This window comes from Heteronotia binoei, chromosome 17, assembly GCF_032191835.1.
Source record: "Heteronotia binoei isolate CCM8104 ecotype False Entrance Well chromosome 17, APGP_CSIRO_Hbin_v1, whole genome shotgun sequence".
NCBI lineage: Eukaryota > Metazoa > Chordata > Lepidosauria > Squamata > Gekkonidae > Heteronotia > Heteronotia binoei.
In genome coordinates, this window is record NC_083239.1 from 45,008,400 (window position 1) to 45,029,517 (window position 21,118).

Sequence of the window (21,118 nt, forward strand, 5' to 3'; positions counted from 1 at the left end):
AACAACACTCTTCCGGCAGGCCTTTAACCTGGAATGACTGATATGGGACTAGAGAAGGATACCTTATATTCTGAACGCCATCTGAAATGTAATAATGTGATAATGTCAACTGATATTAGCACCAAAATGTTTTAACGGTTTTAATAATGTAATGTGAACTGTTTTTATGTGTTGTGCGCCGCCCTGAGCTTGCTCTGGCAGGGAGTGCGGGATATAAATCCAATAAACATTCTTGAATTAGAATTGTCATAAAAAACCTTTCTCCCGTCATACTTTTTAAATGGCTTTCTCCTACATGGCCACAGTGGCATGAGGAAGATTTCCATCTGTCTGCTTTATATGTTTTGGTTATTTTCGCATTTTTTTGTGTGTGTGGGGGGGGAAATATTAGCTGTTTAGTTTTCTGTCTTTATGACTCAACATTCTTGTTTGTTATTCTCCGCTGTTTTAATAGGTGAACCTTAAGAGTTCAGCAGAATTCTCACAGAAGGTTTGAACAATGGAGCCCCCAGAAGCAATTATTTTGGGGGGGAGGAGAGAATGAAAGAGCACAATAAAATGTATTTATTTTAGTATATTTCTATTCCACCTATTCCTCGTAGGGCTCAGGGCAGAGTATAGCATATGATAAAACAATAAAATACAATCAAAACATTTTAAAAACGGACAGCTCAACAGCGCTCAGAGAAGTTTGCCATATCGCACATTGCCCAGCCTGGACGTCTCACGTCATGATATAATTTAGAGGTTCCGGAGCTCCGGTGAGCTCCTGCCCAAAATGTGGCATGTGTCCACTTTAGTTGTAGAACAAAGTTTCAGTCCAGTGACACCTTTAAAACCAACAAACTTGTATTCAAGGTATAAGCTTTCATATGCATGCATGTTTTTTCAAATGTAATGAAAGTGCCACGGGCTCAAATTTTGTTCTGCTGCTTCAGACCGACACCGCTCCCTACCTGAACCACATTTTAGTTGTGTTTGGTATGAAAGCCAGAGTTCGACGAAGACACAAGACTCTCTGTTTTCATTTGTGAAATAGTGGGGAGTGTAAAATCTAGCCGCGTCCCCTTGCATGTGTTTCCGGCAGCAGAACTTTCAAGTGCAGAAGGTCAACTCGAAATGCAAAGGCAAAAAAAAGAGTCTCGTTAGCTCAGTGAGGTGGAACAAGAGAGCAACCGGGCACATCTCCTGGCGTCTGCCCCGAAGGGGAAAAAAGAAGCCTACGCTTAAAAAGAACCCACAAGTGCCGCAGAGACTTATCAGAGCAATATATGGAAGCTTAGGACCGTGGTGGGGGACACGGAGTGGTCGCAAGGAACCTGCAGATCGCAAGATGGAAGGTGGCTGGCAACGGTTATATTCCTTGCTCCTCTTGGGGCTGTTTGCAGGTAAGGGAAAGCTAAAGGTATAGGCAAGTCAAATCAAGGTGGATGGCTGTGCAGGTGATTAGAACGAAAGGAAACAGCAAAGAGAGGTGGATAGGCTAGGGTGGCAGCCTGGCGCAAGATGCTTAAGGGAGGAAGCGTTGCTTCTCTCTGCCAGGAAAAGGCACAAACAAAATTTGTCAACAGGACAGAGCAGTAACATGATTAAAACCCTCTCTGGCTGCGGAAGAGGCATCCCTAAGCTGGAAAGGAAAGGAAAGATCCCCTGTGAAAGCACCAGTTGTTTCCAACTCTGGGGTGACGTTGCTCTCACGTTTTCACAGCGGACTTTTTACGGGGTGGTTTGCCATTGCCTTCCCCGGTCATCACTTTTCTCCCAGCAAGGTGGGGACTCATTTGACTGACCTTGGAAGGATGGAAGGCTGAGTCAACCTCGAGCCGGCTACCTGAAAACCCAGCTTCCACCGGGGATCGAACTCAGGTCGTGAGCAGAGCTTCGGACTGCAGCTTTAACACTCTGCACCGCGGGGCTCTTATCCCTAAGCTGAGGTTGCCATAAAACGCTGATGTGCAACTACAACGGAGGCATCAAAAGGCAAGATGGCAGTTGAAGTTTGTTTTCTTTCTTAGGATTGCCAATCCCCAGGTGGGAGCAGGAGATCCCCTGGTTTGGAGGCCCTCCCTTCACTTCAGGGTCATCAGAAAGTGAGAGGGGAGGGAATTGACTGCTGGGCACTCCATTATTCCCTATGGAGGCTGATTCCCGTAGGGTATAATGGTGAATTGATCTGTGGGTATATGGGGCTTAGAGGGACTGTTTTTTAAGGTAGAGGCACCAAATTTGCAGCATAGCATCCAGTGCCTCTCTTCAAAACACCCTGCATGTTTCAAAAAGATTGGACCAAGGAGTTCAGTTCTATGAGCCCCAAAAGAAGGTGCCCCTATCCATTATTTCCAGTGGAGGAAAGGCATTTAAAAGATGTGCAGTCCCTTTAACTGTGATGGCCAGAACTCCCTTTGGAGTTCAATTATGCTTGTCACACCCTTTCTCCTGGCTCCACCCCAAAAGTCCCCAGCTATTTCTTGAATTGGACTTGGCAACCCTATTTTTTCTGGAGTCCAGTTCGGTTTGGGTTTTGCATGTTATTGTGAAAGAAGAAGGCTTTGAGTATCAGCTTTTTTCTTTTTTAAAAAGTATGTAAATTCCTTCTGTATTTTGAAAGGAATATATGCTGAGTGTTTTGGAATGTGCAGACCTGCATTTAATTAATTGTTTAGTTAATAGATGATCAATCTGTTAAATATTTTAATCGGTCGACAATGTAACCTCTGATTCCTTAGGCTAGAAAATTCCTCAGCATTAAATGGTACAACCCCATAGAATGTGGCGGGCTTTCCGTTGCATTTGTTATTTAGAAACTGTCATCCTAGTTGACCCCAAAGGAATCGACTTTTCCACCTAACCTCTCTTACTTCATTTTCCATGTAATTTTTTACAACAGCTCCTCCGCCCCCCCAACAATCATTGGTCCTAAAAGTACAGAGCTGTTTAGTTTTCCGCCTTTATGACTCAACATTCTTGTTTGTTATCCTCCGCTGTTTTAATAGGTAATGTTTTATGGACTGTCCATTGATCATTTTCATCTGTTTTATTGGTGTATTTTGCGTTGTGAGTTACCCTGGACAATCTTTTTAAAGAGCGCAGCTCATAAATATTACTAACGAATGAATGCTGGCCATTTAAAATTCATGCTTCCTGGAGGTTGGTGTACTAAGTAAAGTGTCAGGGAAATTAAAATTGGAAATCATCGCACACCCTAGATACCATCGATGAATAATTTTCGTTGCAGTATAAACCATAATCCTGCCTGTGTTCGTATAAAGTCCCATGGAGTCACAGCTGATCTATGGTTGACCCCAGCATGGGACTTTCAAGGCAAGGGAGAAGCAGAAGTGGTTGGCCATTGCCGCCTTCTGCAGAGTCTTCCTCAGAAGTAGGGTTGCCAGATCAGACTCAAGAAATACCTGGGGACTTTGGGGGTGGAGCCAGGAGACTTTGGGGGTGGAGCCAGGAGCAATGGTATGACGAGCATGATTGAACTCCAAAGGGAGTCCTGGCCATCACATTTAAAGGGACCACACACTTTTAAATGCCTTCCCTCCGTTTGGAAATAATGTACAGGGGTACTGTCTTTTGGGGCTCACAAAATGGAACCCCCTGGCCCAATCTTTTTGAAACTTGGTGGGTGTTTTGAGGAGAGGCACCAATTGCTATGCTGAAAATGTGGTGCCTCTACTTCAAAAAACAGCCCCCTGGAGCCCCAGGGACCCACAGATCAATCCAGAAACCACTGAATTATCAATACAGAAACACTGTTAAAGCATTGCAAACACTCATGGAAATTGGTCTCAATAGGGTATAATGGAGTACCCAGCAGACATTTCCCCCCCCCTCCGCTTTCTGATAACCCTGGAGTGGTGGGGAGGTCCTCCAAACCAGGGGATCCCCTGCCCCCAACTGGGGATTATCAGTACAGAAACCACGGTGTTAAAGCATTGCAAACACTCATGCTATATAATTCACTGCACATTTATCATAATACACTCATTACATTTCCAGTTTTCTTGTATCATTCAAAGTTCATGAAAATAATTATCCACTCCGGATGCTAGCAAATAAACAATGAGGTACCAATCCCTGCTGTATCTGTATATTCTTTCTCAGACGCAGGAGATACCGTAAGGAAATAAATTCTCTTTCCAGGCAGAAATTCTCTAATCCGCTGCTGCACCGGTTTCTGCCTGGAAAGAGAATTTATTTCCTTACGGTATCTCCTGCGTCTGAGAAAGAATATACAGATACAGCAGGGATTGGTACCTTATTGTTTATTTTCAAGCATCCGGAGTGGATAATTATTTTCATGAACTTTGGACTTTGAATGATACAAGAAAATTGGAAATGTAATGAGTGTATTATGATAAATGTGCAGTGAATTATATAGCATGACCGTGGTTTCTGTATTGATAAAATTATCTATACCAGGGGTGGCCAACGGTAGCTCTCCAGATGTTTTTTGCCTACAGCTCCCATCAGCCCCAGCCATTGGCCATGCTGGCTGGGGCTGATGGGAGTTGTAGGCAAAAAACATCTGGAGAGCTACCGTTGGCCACCCCTGATCTATACCCTGTGGTTTCCTGTGTGTGTTGACTTTCCCAACAGGGGACTGGCAACTTCTTGCTAGGTTTTGTTTTTCTCAGTAGGGTAAAGCTTGAGTCCTCCAATATCAGAATTTTGCAACTAGCCTTGGGTCCAGGAGCACAATAGAAACCAAGGGTAGAAGCTTTCCAGAGTCAAACCCTTCATAATATTTTTACATGCATACAAGGGTTAAATCAAGCATACATAAAAGACAACCCATTTCTGAAAGTGCCCCTTTGTTTCGAAAACCTGCTTTGGCAGAGATCTCTTGAAGCAAACCTGTAAACAGCTAACCAGCTGGTCACCCTTGCTAAGGTGGAATCTCTTTTTGGCGTTCATGTGCTGAAGCTTTTGGAAATGGGAAGGGAGCTGATTCGGTTTCTCTTCTTTTGGGGGGCGGGGCAATGATGCTCTGTTTTGTTGATGCCTGGGGGGGGCAACAGCGGGAGGGCTTCTTGATTCTGGCCCCACTAGTGGACCTCCTGATTGGTTTTAGCCATTGTAGGACATAGAGACTGTTTTTGCACTACTCTTGCTCCGAGGTTGCTCCACACCAGGCTTCTGTTTCTCTCCGGAGCAAGCTAGCAATTTTGCACCAACTGCTCCGCACCACCATTTTGCACCGGGGCAACCTGTGATTTGCCACACAGCAGCGTAAACCTGAAAAAACTTGTGATTTGCCGTGCGGCAGCATAAACCTGAAAAAACAGGTTTATATTGCCGTGCGGCAAATCGCGGGTTACCCCGACACAAAATGGCAGCATAGAGCAGCTGGTGCAAAATTGCTAGCTTGCTCCGGAGAGAAACAGAAGCCTGGCACAGAGCAAGGTTAGTGCGAAAATGGTCAGTGTCGGACTGGATGAGCCACTGGCCTGGTCCAACGTGGCTTCTCTTATGTTCTTTTTGTAAATGGCTAGTGTTAGTATATTTGGGCAAGAAAGCTAGATAAAACTGTCATGAGGACTAGGAACTTCTGTGAACTTAATTTGCAAGGTTCTCCTGAAGCCTATTCTTGCCAGGATTCTGCTACTGAAAATCTAGATTTTAAGGAGCTGACAAAGCCTGCTATTCCATGGCAAGCGTGCTTTTAGGAAAGGAGTCTGAAAAACTCAGTCAAGATGAGGTAGAAAGAGATAAAGTCATAGACCTATCAGGGAAATTTAAAACCAGTAAGTCTCCCGAGCCTGTTGACATACACCCAGAAGTTCTTAAGGAATTCAAAGGTGAGATGGTTGATCCTTAAGAACTTCTGGGTGTATATCAACAGGATTATGGAATAGCAGGTTTTGGCAGCATCCTCTCTCAAACAGTGGCCTACTAGTTCCTCTGGAGGTCCAACAGCAGGGCATAGAGGCCAAGGCCTTCATAAGACCCCTGCTGGATCAGACCATCCTGTCTCACACAATGGCTAACCAGTTCCTCTGAGGGTCCAACAGCAGGACATAACGGCTGAGGTCTTTCCCTATTGTTTAGTTACGTTACATATAGAGAAAGGCCTCAGCCTTTATGCCCTATTGTTGGACCCTCAGAGGAACTGGTTGGCCATTGTGTGAGACAGGATGCTGGACTAGATGGACCACTGGTCTGATCCAGCAGGGCACTTCTGATGTTCTCATGAAGGCCTCAGCCTCTATGCCCTGTTGTTGGACCCTCAGAGGAACTGGTTGGCCATTGTGTGAGACAGGAGGCTGGACTAGATGGACCACTGGTCTGATCCAGCAGGGCACTTCTGATGTTCTCATGATGGCCTCAGACTCTATGCCCTGTTGCTGGACCCTCAGAGGAACTGGTTAGCCGTTGTGTGAGACAGGATGCTGGACTAGATTGACCACTGGTCTGATCCAGCAGGGCACTTCTGATGTTCTCATGATGGCCTCAGCCTCTATGCCCTGTTGTTGGACATCTAGAGGAACTGGTTGGCCATTGTGTGAGACAGGATGCTGGACTAGATGGACCACTGGTCCGATCCAGCAGGGATCTTATTGAACGCCTCGGCCTCTATGCCCTGCTGTTGGACCTCCAGAGGAATTAGTAGGCCACTGTGTGAGACAGGATGCTGGACTAGATGAACCATTGGTCTGATCCAACAGGGCTCTTCATAAGTTCTTGTGAACCTATGCTTTTTTGTTGGCCCCTCAGAGGAACTGGTTGGCGGCTGTGCAAGAAAGGATGCTGGACTAGATGGACCACTGGTCTGACCCAGCAGGAATTATGTTCAAAACCTGCAGTACTACTTCCTTTGCATGTATGTATGCATGTGTGCGCACACACATACATACACACCCTTCCTTCCCTATAACCCATGCCTATTTCAAAGTTTCTGTCCCCCAAGGGGCAAAAGTACCCTTTTATACACCGTTCAACATCCGCTCCACCTTTACCTTTTCATTCCTGCCCAGGCTGGGCTGCAGAGCTTGCATTCGGAAACTGCTTCTCAAGTTTGTTCTGTTTCCTGTCAACAGGGGCAAGGAAAAAGGAACTAAAACCAGCCCAATGCCCTGGAGGGATGCTAGAGAGGATCGCAAGAGGGAGATGTGGTTCATTGACCTGATCAACAGGGAAGGAACTGTGGAGAGATGATTTCAGGGGTTGCTATTTGAAAGGGAATATAATATAGGGCAGGGGTGTCAAACTCATTTGCTACGACGGCCGAATCTGACATAAATGAGAGCCAGTTTGGTGAAGTGGTTAAGTGCATTGATTTTTATCTGGGAGAACCAGGTTTGATTCCCCACTCCTCCACTTGCAGCTGCTGGAATGGCCTTGGGACAGCCATAGCTCTGGCAGAGGTTGTCCTTGAAAGGGCAGACTCTTATCTGGGAGAACCGGGTTTGATTCCCTACTCCTCCACTTGCAGCTGCTGGAATGGCCTTGGGTCAGCCATAGCTCTGGCAGAGGTTGTCCTTGAAAGGGCAGACTCTTATCTGGGAGAACCGGGTTTGATTCCCCACTCCTCCACTTGCAGCTGCTGGAATGGCCTTGGGTCAGCCGTAGCTCTGGCAGAGGTTGTCCTTGAAAGGGCAGACTCTTATCTGGGAGAACCGGGTTTGATTCCCTACTCCTCCACTTGCAGCTGCTGGAATGGCCTTGGGTCAGCCATAGCTCTGGCAGAGGTTGTCCTTGAAAGGGCAGACTCTTATCTGGGAGAACCGGGTTTGATTCCCCACTCCTCCACTTGCAGCTGCTGGAATGGCCTTGGGTCAGCCGTAGCTCTGGCAGAGGTTGTCCTTGAAAGGGCAGACTCTTATCTGGGAGAACCGGGTTTGATTCCCCACTCCTCCTCTTGCAGCTGCTGGAACGGCCTTGGGACAGCCATAGCTATCGCAGGAGTTGTCCTTGGAAGGGCAGCTTCTATCAGAGCTCTCTCAGCCCCACCCACCTCACAGGGTGTCTGTTGTGGGGGGAGGGGAGGTAAAAGAGATTGTGACCTCTCTGAGATTCAAAGTATAGGGTGGGATATAACTCCAATGTAATCCTTCTTCTTCTTCTGCCAGGCCATGTGTGTCATAAAATGTAATGCCAGGTAGCAGAGCTATAAACATTATAACAGCACAGACAAACACAATTAAAGATTTTTTTTTTAAAAAATGCTTAAAACATTAGCACTTAAAGGTGCTTTCCTTGCATTTCTCCCATGGGATCCGGGGAACTGAGCAAAGGAAGCTCTGGCTCTTTCTTTCATTCCCCAGGGGAGCAGGATGGGGAAGAGCCTCAGCCAACAAAAGGAAGAAAGGCTTGGCTCAGTAGCTCTGTGGTGCGATTGAGAGAGCCTGGCAAAGCAAGCTCTCCCTCCCCCTCTTCCTTCCCAAGGGAGGAGCCTCAGCCAATTGAGAAAATAGAGGCTTTGCTCTGTAGCTCCTGTGCAATTGAGCAAGCCTGGCAAAGCAAGCTTTCCCTCCCCCTTTTCCTTCCCAAGGGAGGAGCCTCAGCCAATTGAGAAAATAGAGGCTTTGCTCTGTAGCTCCTGTGCAATCGAGCAAGCCTGGCAAAGCCAGCTGTGATGCAGAAGGAAGCAAGAGAGAGGGGAAAGGAAGCAGATGACAGCCAGTTGCTCGGGGGCCTGATAGGTGCCCTCAGGGGGCCTGATTAAGCCCTCCAGCCGCATGTTGAATAGGGGGTCAGTTTTGTGAGCTTTCTGTTTTCAGATTTCTGCAGCCCGGACCCTGTTGTCCTGTTCTTTGGATGTCCTGTCGGTTGTCCTTGGCTTATACTACATAGAGTTCTTTGAGTCTCAGCAAGAAAGGTGGACTATAAGTAACCAAAATAAATATGTTTATATTGCCTCTGCTATAGAACTTTAGAAGCTTGACACGGAGAAAAACTGCAGGTGAAGTTTTTCCCCAAGCCCATGACAGAAAAAGCTTCATCTTCTAATGTTCTGCATGTTACACTGCTGTTAAAGATGGATTCAGAGGCCAGCTGTCTTGGTCTGCCAGGGAAGAAGTGGATCAGAGCCCAGGAGCACTTTAGATTTGAGCTCTGAAGAGTTTAAGCCAGCGTTGGCTCAACTGTGGCTCAGGAGCCACTGTGCCTCTTTCACACATATTGTGTGGCTCTTGTAGCCCCCACCACCCCATTGGCTGGCTTAGGGAAGGCATTTGTCTCTTTAAATCCCTTCTCCAAGCTAAGCCAGCTGGCGGCTTGGAGAATAATTTAAAGTTAAAGTTGCTTTATTTCCACCTCTCCTTCCCTCCTTACCCATCTATGTGCCACCTTCCTGTCCTATTCTGCAGCTTTCAAACATCTGACATTCACATCTCGAGGCCCTCAAACGACTGGCATTTATTCTGTGTAGCTCTTACATAAAGCAAGTTTGGTCACTCCTGGTCTAAACTTCCTTTGTATCTGATGAATGGCATTTTGACTCTTGAAAACTCATACCCCCCAAATCTTGTTGATATTTAAGGTTCTAGTGGATTCAAATCTAGTTAAAGATGGACAATCTGTACCACTACAGCTGGCTCCCTAGTACCTGTGAACTGGATGGTATTGCTGCCAAGGGCTTTTTTTTGTAGCAGGAACTCCTTTGCATATTAGGCCACACCTCCCTGATGTAGCCAATCCTCCCGGAGCTTACAGTAGGCCTTGTACGAAGAGCCCTGTAAGCTCTTGGAGGATTGGCTACATCAGGGGGCGTGGCGTAATATGCAAAGGAGTTCCTGCTACAAAAAAATCCAGCTCTGTCTCTGCCCCGACAGGTAAAATAGGAGGTGTCTAGTTGGAAGAGAACAACCACTCAGCCATTTCTATACACTGCCTGAACAGGCTTCCTTCCATGTTATTTTTGTACACTAAGAAATTACCAATTCTTGTTGCCACAGGTCACTTTTGTGCACAGGATCCAGCGTCAACTGCAAAGCGCTTAAATATCTCAGAGCTAGAGGAAGGAACGGCAGCAATGACCACTAAAGACAGCCCCAGTCCAGTTTCGGACGTTAAAACAATGAACCAAGAACGTCCTCATGAACCAGTGCAAGTGTACCCTGTGCCTTCCTCTCTCTTCACCTTGGAAGGGCATTCCGCGTTCTTGACATGCAGATTCAATGGCCCAGAAAACGTTAGCGTCACTTGGAGGAAATCCTGCTATCCCAACTGCAGCCGGGGCTTTAATGTTTCCAGCACCAACCCAACCATCACTGTTGGAAATGACGTTTCAAACCTCACCTTTGAGCAAGCCAAGACGGGAGATTCCGGCATGTACTACTGCATCGTGACGTCTTCCCAGGACTCCGACCAGTCATGTGGCACATACCTCTGGGTCCGGAGTGAGTGTGGACATTGCGCCCCGTGGCAGATTATTTTGAATAAGCAAAAGGAGGTGGTCTGTAAATAGCTCATGCATGTCAGAATGATCAGAGGAGAATCTGAGTAAACTTCACAAAGCCCTAAAACAGGTCCCCAGCATGGTGTCCCATGCGTACCGTCAGGGGTGGAATTCTAGCAGGAGCTCCTTTGAATATTAGGCCACACCCCCTGATGTAGCCAATCCTCCAAGAGCTTACAAAAAAGAGCCTTGTAAGCTCTTGGAGGATTGGCTACATCAGGGGTGTGTGTCCTAATATGCAAAGGAGCTCCTGCTAGAATTCCACCTCTGGGTACCGTTGTGCTCACCAATGCCTGTTTTGGTGCACACCAAGTGTTTGTAGGAAGTAGGTGGGGCTAGGTAGGTGCGTGGGCCTTGCAAAGCTTCTTATTGGCTTGTCTGGGCTATGGTCAGGGCCCCCTGGTGATTTGATTGGCTGTGCAGATTTTTTTTTTTTAAATGTTGCTTTGGCAGCGGCTGCCTTCACAGCACAAGGGTCTAAATTGCATTACTGAAGTTCAACTGTGGCAATCATTTTGTGAGTGGCTCTGCCTTCTGTGGCAGCCATTTTGTGGCAGCCATTCTGTTGCTGCGCCCACCATGCCATGTCAGAATTCCAAATGTGCAGCTACCTTTGAAATTTGGTCTACATTCTGGAATACAGCTTTAATTTAAACAAAAAAAAAATTAACATTGGTTTTGAAGTTCTATTTCCAATCGTTGTTTCTGAATTTTGAAAATTTAGAAAGCCTGGGTGGTGTACTAGATAAGCTACATGCACAGCTCCCCAGTAGGGCAAATTGCACCCCATAGGAACTATTTATTTTTGGAATTTTTGTATTTTGTGTTTGTGTGTCTGCCCCTGGAGGTCATGGTGACCTCTGGTGACTGTCCCCTACTGGGGGCCTGGAAGATATTTGGGGAGGTGGTTGAATAAAGCCTGCCCCTGCCCTCCTGACTGCTGGTATTCCAAGGTGGTCTCCCATTCAAGTGCTTGCCAGAGTCGATCCTGCTTAACTTCCAATATCTGATGAGATGAGACTTATCTGCAGGGCTGTAGCCAGGATTTCATGTTTGGTGGGACCCACAACAGGATTTACTGTTTTGGGAGGACCGGGGGGGCACCCAGGTCTTGGCACTGTAAGCTGCCTTGAGTTCCACAAGCTAACCTCCCTTCACCTGGGCAGTCACAGCAGCTCCACTCTCCCCCACCCCTTTCTTATGTGCCCCTCTCTCAGAGAGACACAGAGATCTCTTAAACCCAGTTCGGGAGCTCAGAAGGTTGGCTGCAAGAAGACTCTCTCCCCCTTGCTCGGCACACTGTGTTAGAGAAGGGGAGAGAAGACAGAGAAAAGGGGAAGGTTTGGAGGAAGTGTTTGGAGCGATGCACCAGAGAGACCTCCAGCAATGCTACGACTTGTTCAGAGTGGGCGGTGAGCACAAGGGACAGATTGGGGGCCCTCCCTTGGAGGGGCTATACAGTTGGAAGGGGGGATTGAAAGGAGAGGCCTGGCCCCTCCTGGCCCCACTGTAGTTATGGACCTGCTTATCTGGGTTATCCAGGTCAGGGCCCCCTGGGAACATTTTGAGTTGGGAAGATAATACAAGAGGGAAAGTCAAAGCTTTTTCACTTCCCATGCTATGGTTCTTATCTGAATCATACATCCATGTGCCCAATGTGTGATTGAGTTAGAAAAACCCAGACACCTTATGTTAAAAATGGTAATGTGTAGTGTGGGCTTTGGACTCAGGGTACAAACCCCTGATTTGCCACACATATTGTTCCAGCTCTCATTTATCCTCCCCCACGGATTCTTCAGAGGAGAGCCCTGTGTGTAGATCTCTCTCCTTGGTGAAAGCAAGGGAGTGCAACATACAGCCCAATCTTATGCTGATTTATTTGAACATATGAAGCTGCCTAATACTGAATCAGACCCTTGGTCCATCAAAGTCAGTATTGTCTACTCAGACTGGCAGCGGCTCTCCAGGGTCTCAAGCTGAGGTTTTTCACGCCTACTTGCCTGGACCCTTTTTAGTTGGAGATGCTGGGGATTGAACCTGGGACCTTCTGCTTACCAAGCAGATGCTCTACCACTGAGCCACTCTCCCTCCTAATTAAGTGTAGGCAACTCCTAAGTAAGTGTAGGCAGGATTGCTACTTCAGTTTGAGAGATGTTTGTTTAAAAATATGTGACAATGGTAAGTAATGTAATCTCAGAAAAAAGTGGAATCACCATACTCAATTGATTTCCCCCCCTTGAATATATCTAAACCTGAAACTTAGGGCAACCCCATCGGGTTTTTAAAGCAAATGATTAAGCAGAGGTGGTCTGTCATTGTCTTCTTCTGCAAAGTCTTCCTTGTGGGTCTCCTGTCCAAATAGCAATCATGCTTAGCTTCCGAGAACTGGCAAGACTGGGCTGGGGGGAAACATCAGATTACAGAAATATAAATTCAAAAGTATGTTTGAAAATTTGATATAGAGGAAGTTTATTGGTCTTTTTTTTTTACCTACCAGATCTATTTCAGCTGCAATCTCAACATGGTATTTGCAAAGTGTGGTGTCAAAATCGTATTTGCAAAGTGTGTGTGTCGCTGTTCTTTGGTTATTTTCTGGCCATTTCCCTGTGTGGGTTTTAAAAACACAAGCAGGGGGAGAAGATCTGACCAGGGCATTGGAAGCTGTGGTTGCAGCAGAGTCGGCTGAAACTTAATCCAACAAAGACAGAGGTGCTGTACCTGAGTTTGAGGAAGGGGGGGAGCTGCCCACCTAGGATGTACTTGTGCCAGCCCAGAAGGTGAGGAGCCTAGGGGTGGTCCTGAATGTCCCACTCTCTGTGGAGGCCCAGGTCACCACAATTGCCAGGTCTGCCTTTTACCATCTTTGGCAGAATCCCCTCAAGACTTGGCTTCTGTGACTCATGCAATGCAATGGTCACTTTCAGACTTGATTACTGTAACTCACTCTGTGTGGGCTTGCCCTTGCAACTGCTCCAGAAACCCCGGCTGGCCCAAAATAAGGTAGCATGACTGCTGACTGCATCGCCTGTGCAGGCACACGTTTGGCCAGCGCTATGCCAATTGCACTGGTTACCAAGAGAGTACTACTGAATCAATTTCAAGGTGTTGGTATTGACTTTCAGAGCTCTGTGCAGCCTGGGACCAACATACTTGAGAGACCACCTCTTCCCATATACATCCCACAGAGCCTTACACTCTGCAAAACAAGGATCACTGGTTGTTCCTGGCCCAAAGGACATCTTCTTTGCCTAGATCAGGGGCAGTTCCTTTTCTGCCCTGGCCCCAGCCTGGTGGAACATGCTCCCAGCAGATTTCAGGGCCTCGCAGGACTTGCTACCATTCTGCAGGGCCTGCAAAATGCAGCTGTTCCGCCAGGCTGAAGTCTTTGGCATCCACTAACATCTTCTGTCCTCTCCTGCTGCAGCTGAGGCTACCTTCGTTAAGGCCCAAAGTTTGTTTACTTCTGTTGATCTTTCCAAGCACCAGATGGAAACCATATGGATGTACATCTTAATTATGTTCTTTTAAATGTAGTTTAATTAATTGTATTTACTGTTGTTTTACCCTGCTTGTAATCTGCCCTGAGCTCATTTCAGGCAGGGCAGACCATAAATTCAAACAAGAAAATAAATAATAAATAAAAATCAGAAGTGGCTGTCTGAATCTGACTCAGACAGCAGACAACCCCAGAAATCAATTCCAAGGAGCAATATTTAGTGTATTTTTAGCCTGCTCTTCCTCTAAACCAGGGGTGTCAAACATGTGGCCCAGGGGCCAAATGAAGGCCCCCAGAGGGCTCCTGTCAGGTCCCTGAGCAACTGATTCTTGTCTGCTTCTTTTTCCCTCTCTCTTGCTTCCTTCTGCATCACAGCTTGCTTTGCAAGCCTCGCTCAATTGCACAGGAGTGACAGAGCAAAACCTCTGTTTTCTCCATAGGCTCCTCCCTTGGAAAGGAAAGGAAAGGAAAGGAAAGGAAAGGAAAGGAAAGGAAAGGAAAGGAAAGGAAAGGAAAGGGGGGGAGGTAGAGCTTGCTTTGCCAGGCTCTCTCAATCGCACAGCAAAGCTACTAAGCCAAGCCTCTCTTCCTTCTACTGGCTGAGGCTCTTCCCCATCCTGGTCCCCTGGATGCCCAGTTCCCTGGATCCCATGGGAGAAATGCAAAGAAAACACCTTTAAGACCAATAAGTGCTAATATTTTAAGCATTTTTTTAAAAAAAATATTTAATTGTGTTTGTCTGTGCCTTTATAACATTTATATCTCTGCTACCTGGCATTACATTTTATAACACACATGGCCTGGCCCGATAAGGTCTCATTTATGTCAGATTCGGCCGTCATAACAAATGAGTTCGACACCCCTGTTCTAAGGAGTTTAAGCTATTATTGTCAAACACAGACTGTAATGAAAGGACTGAAGGGCCCAACTGTCATTTGCCAGCTATCTTTTTATGAGTACTATACCAGTCAGGTCACCAAAGTGTTCTGAGAGCTTCATGATTCCAAGGTATGTTGAGGCCGCATCTGAATCAGGACGGCAGTGCATGCAGAGAAGAGGCATGGACTCCCCTCCCCCTATACCGGTTTCTGCACTAGGAATGGCCTCAGAGAGCTCATCTTTGACCTGTTGCCAGCTGTGTGTATACTGATAATGCCACACGGTGAACAAGATGGTCATTGCAAAAGGCAGGAAAGACCTCCGGTAGTCTAGAACAAGAAAAACAGCTTCTGGAACCGAAGGAGATGTTTTAGCAAGAAAGTGCCCCCTCCTCTTATTGAAGTAATCACAGATAGCCATTCCTCCAGTTTTAACTTGTCATGAATTGCATACAAACTCTTGGTAAACTGGCTATCTGTTATCCTAACCAAAGTGTGAGTAGAATTCTACCACTGCATTGTTTCTCCACATTTCTGAGCAGGTGTTATATGAGGCAAAATTCTCATCACTTGGCAAGGAAATACAAACACCCAACTTTCTGAAGGGACATACAGTTTTATATTGGGAATTGTATAGAGTTTTAGCTAAGCAGGGGCTACACATGCAGATGTTCTGCACTGAAGCCTTCTTGAGGGATGCAGTGTGTTTAGCTTGCATAGCAGCAGGGAGAGGGGCAGGTATGTTCTGGGGTGTAAATGGAAAACCCTGACATGAGCACACAATATTTAATTGCTTTATTCTGCCCTTCGTCCAAGGAGTTTAATGTGGTATCAGCGGACCTGAGCACTTTATCCTTACCACGGCCCTGTGAGATAGGGTGTGACGGATAGCAGGCAATTACATGCTTAAAAGCAATGCTGCTTGGATGAGAGGAGTGAGATGGCATGATGGAACTCACTCTGATTGGGGGAACTGCAGCTGTCAAGAAGGGAGTGACAGTTAGGCAGTTGAAGAGCTGGAGAAGTATATGGAGAAGACAGTGGAGTCTTGAGAGACTTTATTGGAAGAAGATTCACAAAAAGCGGAGACTGTTTCAGAGACAGAGCTGTATGGCTTTGAACCTAGGAGAATCTCTGATGAGAAACTGTTCCAAAAAGTTTAAAGTCTCTGTGCATATGAAACAAAGAAACACATCTTGAGAAGGAAAATAATTCTCCTGTTTTAAGCTTAATGTCCAGTGTTAAAAGACTGTCAGTATGGAAGATCAGAGTTTGGCAAAGGTTTTGAAACAGCACTGAAAGGCCCTCAACACGCCAAAGGCCCGGTTTATTTACCTTATGGTGCATTCACAGTACACTATATAATGCGTTTTACATCCAGATTTTACTGTGTAAGAATAGCAAAATTCCAGATGTAAAACGCATTGTTTAGTGTAGTGTGAATGCACCATTAAAGAATAACAGTCTTGCCAGAGAAAAGGGGTCTAGTGGGAAGACCTTAGTCTTAAACAAAGTGACAAAGTTGAGTACATTCTCAAGCCCGTATGCTTATCACATGTGAAGTGTAATACAAAACCTATACCAAGTAATCTCTAAGACTAAGGATTATAACATCTGCCATACCTTAATGAAAGCCAAAGAATGTTAAGTATAAAACCGTCTCTTGTGAAGTCAGCATTCAGATGCAGTTTTGTGTTTAGATTTAACTTCCTGTCTACCTATTCCAAATCCCAAACCCTATATAAATATTGATTCCCTTCCCTGCCAGTTTTTTCAAATAAAACAAAAATTGTTTAAATCTTTACTTATGCCTGAGGGTAATATTTGACAATTGAAGCAACGACGGTGATCATTTTAGAGGGATGATTACTCAGGTGGTCGCCTTGTTACATAGGCCTAGGCTGAGAAACAGTGACTGGCCCAGGGCATCTACTAAGTTCCATAAACCAAGATAGGTTTGGCACTCTGGTTAAATGGTATCTTGGGCAGAGCATCTCCTGTCCCCTCCCTCTGTTAATACTCCACCACCACATACAGTCAACTGGAACTTCCATTTCTGCTCTGAAAGTGCTGTCGACTTGTGACACAAAGGACTGTCGGCTGACACAGCATTGCCTTTGAAGTTTGAAAAGTGTCCAGAAGCTTTAGACAGACTTTATAGTGCAACTTTGCCCTTGTGGTTCCCTAAGTCTTTTAGGAGAATTTCTGCTTGGAAGTTTGGCATTGTAGCGTACCCACAGAAGACAGACTATGCTCGTCATGGAAAAGCAAACATTGTGCCATTGACTAGGTCAGACTTAAACATAAGGGCACTGAAATAAAGTATGGTTAAATTGTGCTTGATTCCTATTGAAACTAATATGGCCAATTAATTGCAACTTCTTTCTCAAATATATATATATATATATATATATATTGGCTTGTGTTTCGTAGGGGGAAAAACAGCAAGATAAATTAACTTAGGTCTACTCATATGTGACCTGGATGGCTCAGGTAACCCAATCCCATCTGATTTCAGAAACTAAGCAAGGTAACCCTGGGTAGTATTTGGATGGGAGACCCCCCAGGAAACCCAGAGTCACTATGCTGAAGCAGACAATGGCAAACCACCTCTCCTATCTTGAAAGTCACCATAAGTTAGCTGCCACTTTAAAGCACTTTCCACCACACCGAGTGTCTCTGGATCAGGTCCCTGTGTGTCATAGAGCTTGTATGTATCTTAAATTGTAGGTAAGGTTCATTTAGTCCCAAGTTTTTGTCAAAGCTAGACAAAATTACTCAAAGTGATACATCTGATGATCGACCGATATTTTCCAAAAACAGAATTAGGTTTTCCTTTGTAGTTGTTGTTATTGCTTCTGTAGTGTTCACATGGGACCAGTGTTCCCTCTAAGCTGAGTTAGCTTGAGCTAGCTCACAGATTTTTGTCTTAGCTTAGGAAGGATGACCCCAGTGCACACTTTATGCTCACAACTTTAATGCCAGTAGATCACAACTTTAATGCCAGTAGCTCACAAAGTAGAATTTTTGCTCACAAGACTCTGCAGCTTAGAGGGAACATTGCATGGGACTGCGGGAATGAGCAAAAGGGAGGGCAGGGATGCCAATGGGGAGTCTGGACCAACCCCCTATCTCTTGCTTCCTTTCTTCTAGGACCTCACCCCACTTCCTTTCTGAATATAAGGGAATCCGTCAAAAACAAGATCATCACAGCTGAGGGTTTCCTCCTACTCATCTGTGCCATCGGACCGGGTCTTTTTCTCCTGTTGAGGGTGAGCAGTTTCTTCCCACTTTTGCATATACGGAGACACACGCAATATATGACCCATTCTGAATCTATCTACCTACAGTTTCCAGTCACCAGATCTTGTTCCGCTTTAGATTGCTATATTAAAAAGCATTCTGCTTCCTTCCTCCCCAGACAGTAACAAACTGTAATGGAATCACTGGTGGGGTTTTTTTTTAAAGTGGGTTCATCAAACCATTTTAAGGTTTTCCCAATAGGCAGGCTTTTCATTCTATCCACAGTTTTATTCTATAGGATGGACCCTTGGGTTGAGCACAAATCCAACAGCCAGACCACCATCCCCAAATGGGAGTTTGTTGGAACCATACAGGCAGGCTGCCAAGAGCTCAGGCTCTCAGCCTTTTATTCCCGCTTTCCTGCAAGGAGTTCAAAGTGGCCTCTTTCACAACACTGTGGTTAGGCTGAGAGTGATTAGTCCAAGGTAGCCTGTGGGTTTCACTGTACAGCATCACCTGAACCCAGTTTTTCCAGATCCCAGTGTGACTGTAATCATTACACCACACTAGCTGTTGGTGCTCTGTGCACTGTTGAGCCCCCAGTATAGCATGTGTGTCTCTCTTAGTAAATAAAAATAAAAATCTGAGACATGCTGGCCTAATGTCTTCAGTGATGGCTGCTGATAAATCCGCACTTTAAACTGAAGACTAATTCATGTAATCATGACTCTCTGCAGCTACACCTTAAGATGGATACATATGTGAAACAGGCTGCAGTCCACAAGAAATTGTCAGGCACCTGAGATTATTTTCTCATTGCAACAGACAAATATCATCACCCTACCAGTGTTAACCCACTTAATGCAATATGCAGCTGCTTTTCAATCTAATCACTGCTGGTAGGTGGGAAACTGAGGAATCTCTTCCCCCTTAAGAATTATAATCGAGGGGAATGACAGCTAGATGATGCCATATACACTCAAGTGGAATGTACCAGAATCTGATATTACTCTGTAGCTGGACATAGGTCCAACTCATACTGCCCATTGTGTCTCTCTGGTTGTCTATGTGGCTCTCAGTGTCTTGTTTACTTCTTTTTACAGAAGAGGTGGGAAAATGAGAGCCTGATTCAGGCCAAGAAGAAATACGAAGAGGAGAACCTGTATGAGGTAACTCAAGGAAACATTATATGCAATGGAATAGAGGCAGATTTCAGAGATGATTTATTCATAAAATAATGCAAATAGTAATCCCAACCAGCAGCCTCCTTCCTCTGTAAGAAACTCTCCAACATCTGGCATAAAAAAATATATGTACACAATGGCAGTAAGCTAAATGAGTGAGCCACAGCTGTAGAAATTTCATGGCTTTCAAAGAAAAAAAATCAGATCTCTTTGATCCTAATCAAGCAGAAAGTTTGCCTTTTTTTGTTTTGCTTTTTACCATGAAGTCGCAGCTAACATATGGCAACTCCATAGGGTTTTCAAGACAAAAGACACTCATAGGTAGTTTGCTATTGTGTCATGACCCTGGTATTCCTTGGAGGTCTCCCATCCAAATACTTGCCAGGGTCAACCCTGCTTAGCTTCTGAGATCTGATGAGATCAGGCTAACTTCGGCTATCTAGGTCAGGGCCATTTTCTTCTTAATTTGTTATAGGCTTCCTTCTTAGTTACCCAAGACAGCTCATTATGTGAGTTTGGGACTGTATTCTGATGTTTGCTCAGGTTCATCCCTTTTGCTCTGTGGACTGCACAAAAAGGAGCAAGCTGTCCCCCTAACAATTCAATCTTATGCATGTCTTCTGAGAATGAAGTCCTGCCGAGCTAGTTTAGGATTGCAGCCTAAAAATACTTGCTTCTTTATAAATGACTTGTTTCTTCCCTCCCTAGGGATTGAATCTGGACGAATGCTCCATGTATGAGGATATCTCACGGGGGCTGCAAGCTACCTACCAGGACATAGGCAATGTCAAAGTGATTGATCTGCAGTTGGAAAAGCCAGAAAAACCATGATACCTTTGCCTTGTGTTGTTTTCAGAAAACTGCTAAAAAGTATTTTTGATTCCCAAATCTTCTAAGTGTCCTACAAAGCCATGGGGAAAATATGCATTCCTCTCTCTTGGATGCTGACAATTTGTGTAACCATTTCAGCGTTACAAGGAAACTGAGGAAAATGGACTAATGATGTTTTTCCAGAAAAATATCCTAGTAAGAACTATGTTGTTCGAAATGTCCTCACTCTTTTGATTCCCCATGTGCTGCTTCCTGATTCTGAAATGGATTCCAAGCCATAAGTAATGCTGTTTGTTTCAATGAGATTCAGAGGATGCATTTGCCAAGCATACATTGACTTGTCTGTGCTTCTGTCTTCCCTTCCTGAGGTAGAGACTACAGACATAATATTTGCAGAGCAAGGGTAGATTTGAAAGTCCCCCTACTACATGCACCATCCTTTTCATTCTGGGATCATGTTAATAATGGCCCTACAAAATTGCTGCAAAACCAAACTATGTTCAGTACCTATTGGGGGTAGTCCCAGATCTCAATTCCCCCAATTCAGATTTTATAACCTTTTAAAGCTTTTCATCACTGAAAACAAATGCTGAACAGTTAATGGCTAAAGCAGCACTTTGGTTTAAAAAGGTGGGTATCTCATGTAAAACATGCAGAGGGGAGGAAAAGGATGGTAAACAGCTTGGTAGGCTGTCTTGCAAATCTAGTAGAATTCCATAATGCCTCTAATTCAACATCTCTTTTGTCTTCAACACCTCTGAGGTATTTTCATACTGTCCCATTATTTAATGGGAGAGTTATTATTTCAGTTCTTCTGAGTAGGGTTCACTAAAGGGCTCCCCTGACATTCTTCAAGGCTAAAGCAAGGACAGAACAAATTGGGGACATTTGAGGCATGTGGACCTGACTTGTAGCTAAGGATGTATGTGGTTCCATGGACCAATGAGTTTTGGTTTCCAAGGGAACCAACAAATAAATGACTAGGCTTTTCCAAGGGCCTGATCATTTCCAGGAAGTAGTGTTCTGGTAGCTTTGTCTCCTTATTGTGGCATGCAAGGCTCTGGATGTGTATTGTAAT

The 21,118-nt window shown here is 45.2% G+C and overlaps 1 protein-coding gene across 1 annotated transcript; it reads left to right on the top strand.

Annotated features, from left to right (window-relative positions):
* Nucleotides 1-1,333: 1,333 nt before the first annotated feature.
* Nucleotides 1,334-21,118, top strand: CD79A (CD79a molecule). Its single transcript, XM_060258178.1, has 5 exons — nucleotides 1,334-1,388; nucleotides 9,906-10,349; nucleotides 17,936-18,054; nucleotides 19,129-19,194; nucleotides 19,918-21,118. The coding sequence occupies exons 1-5, from the start codon at nucleotides 1,334-1,336 to the stop codon at nucleotides 20,038-20,040; spliced, it is 807 nt and encodes a 268-aa protein (XP_060114161.1). The 3' UTR covers nucleotides 20,041-21,118.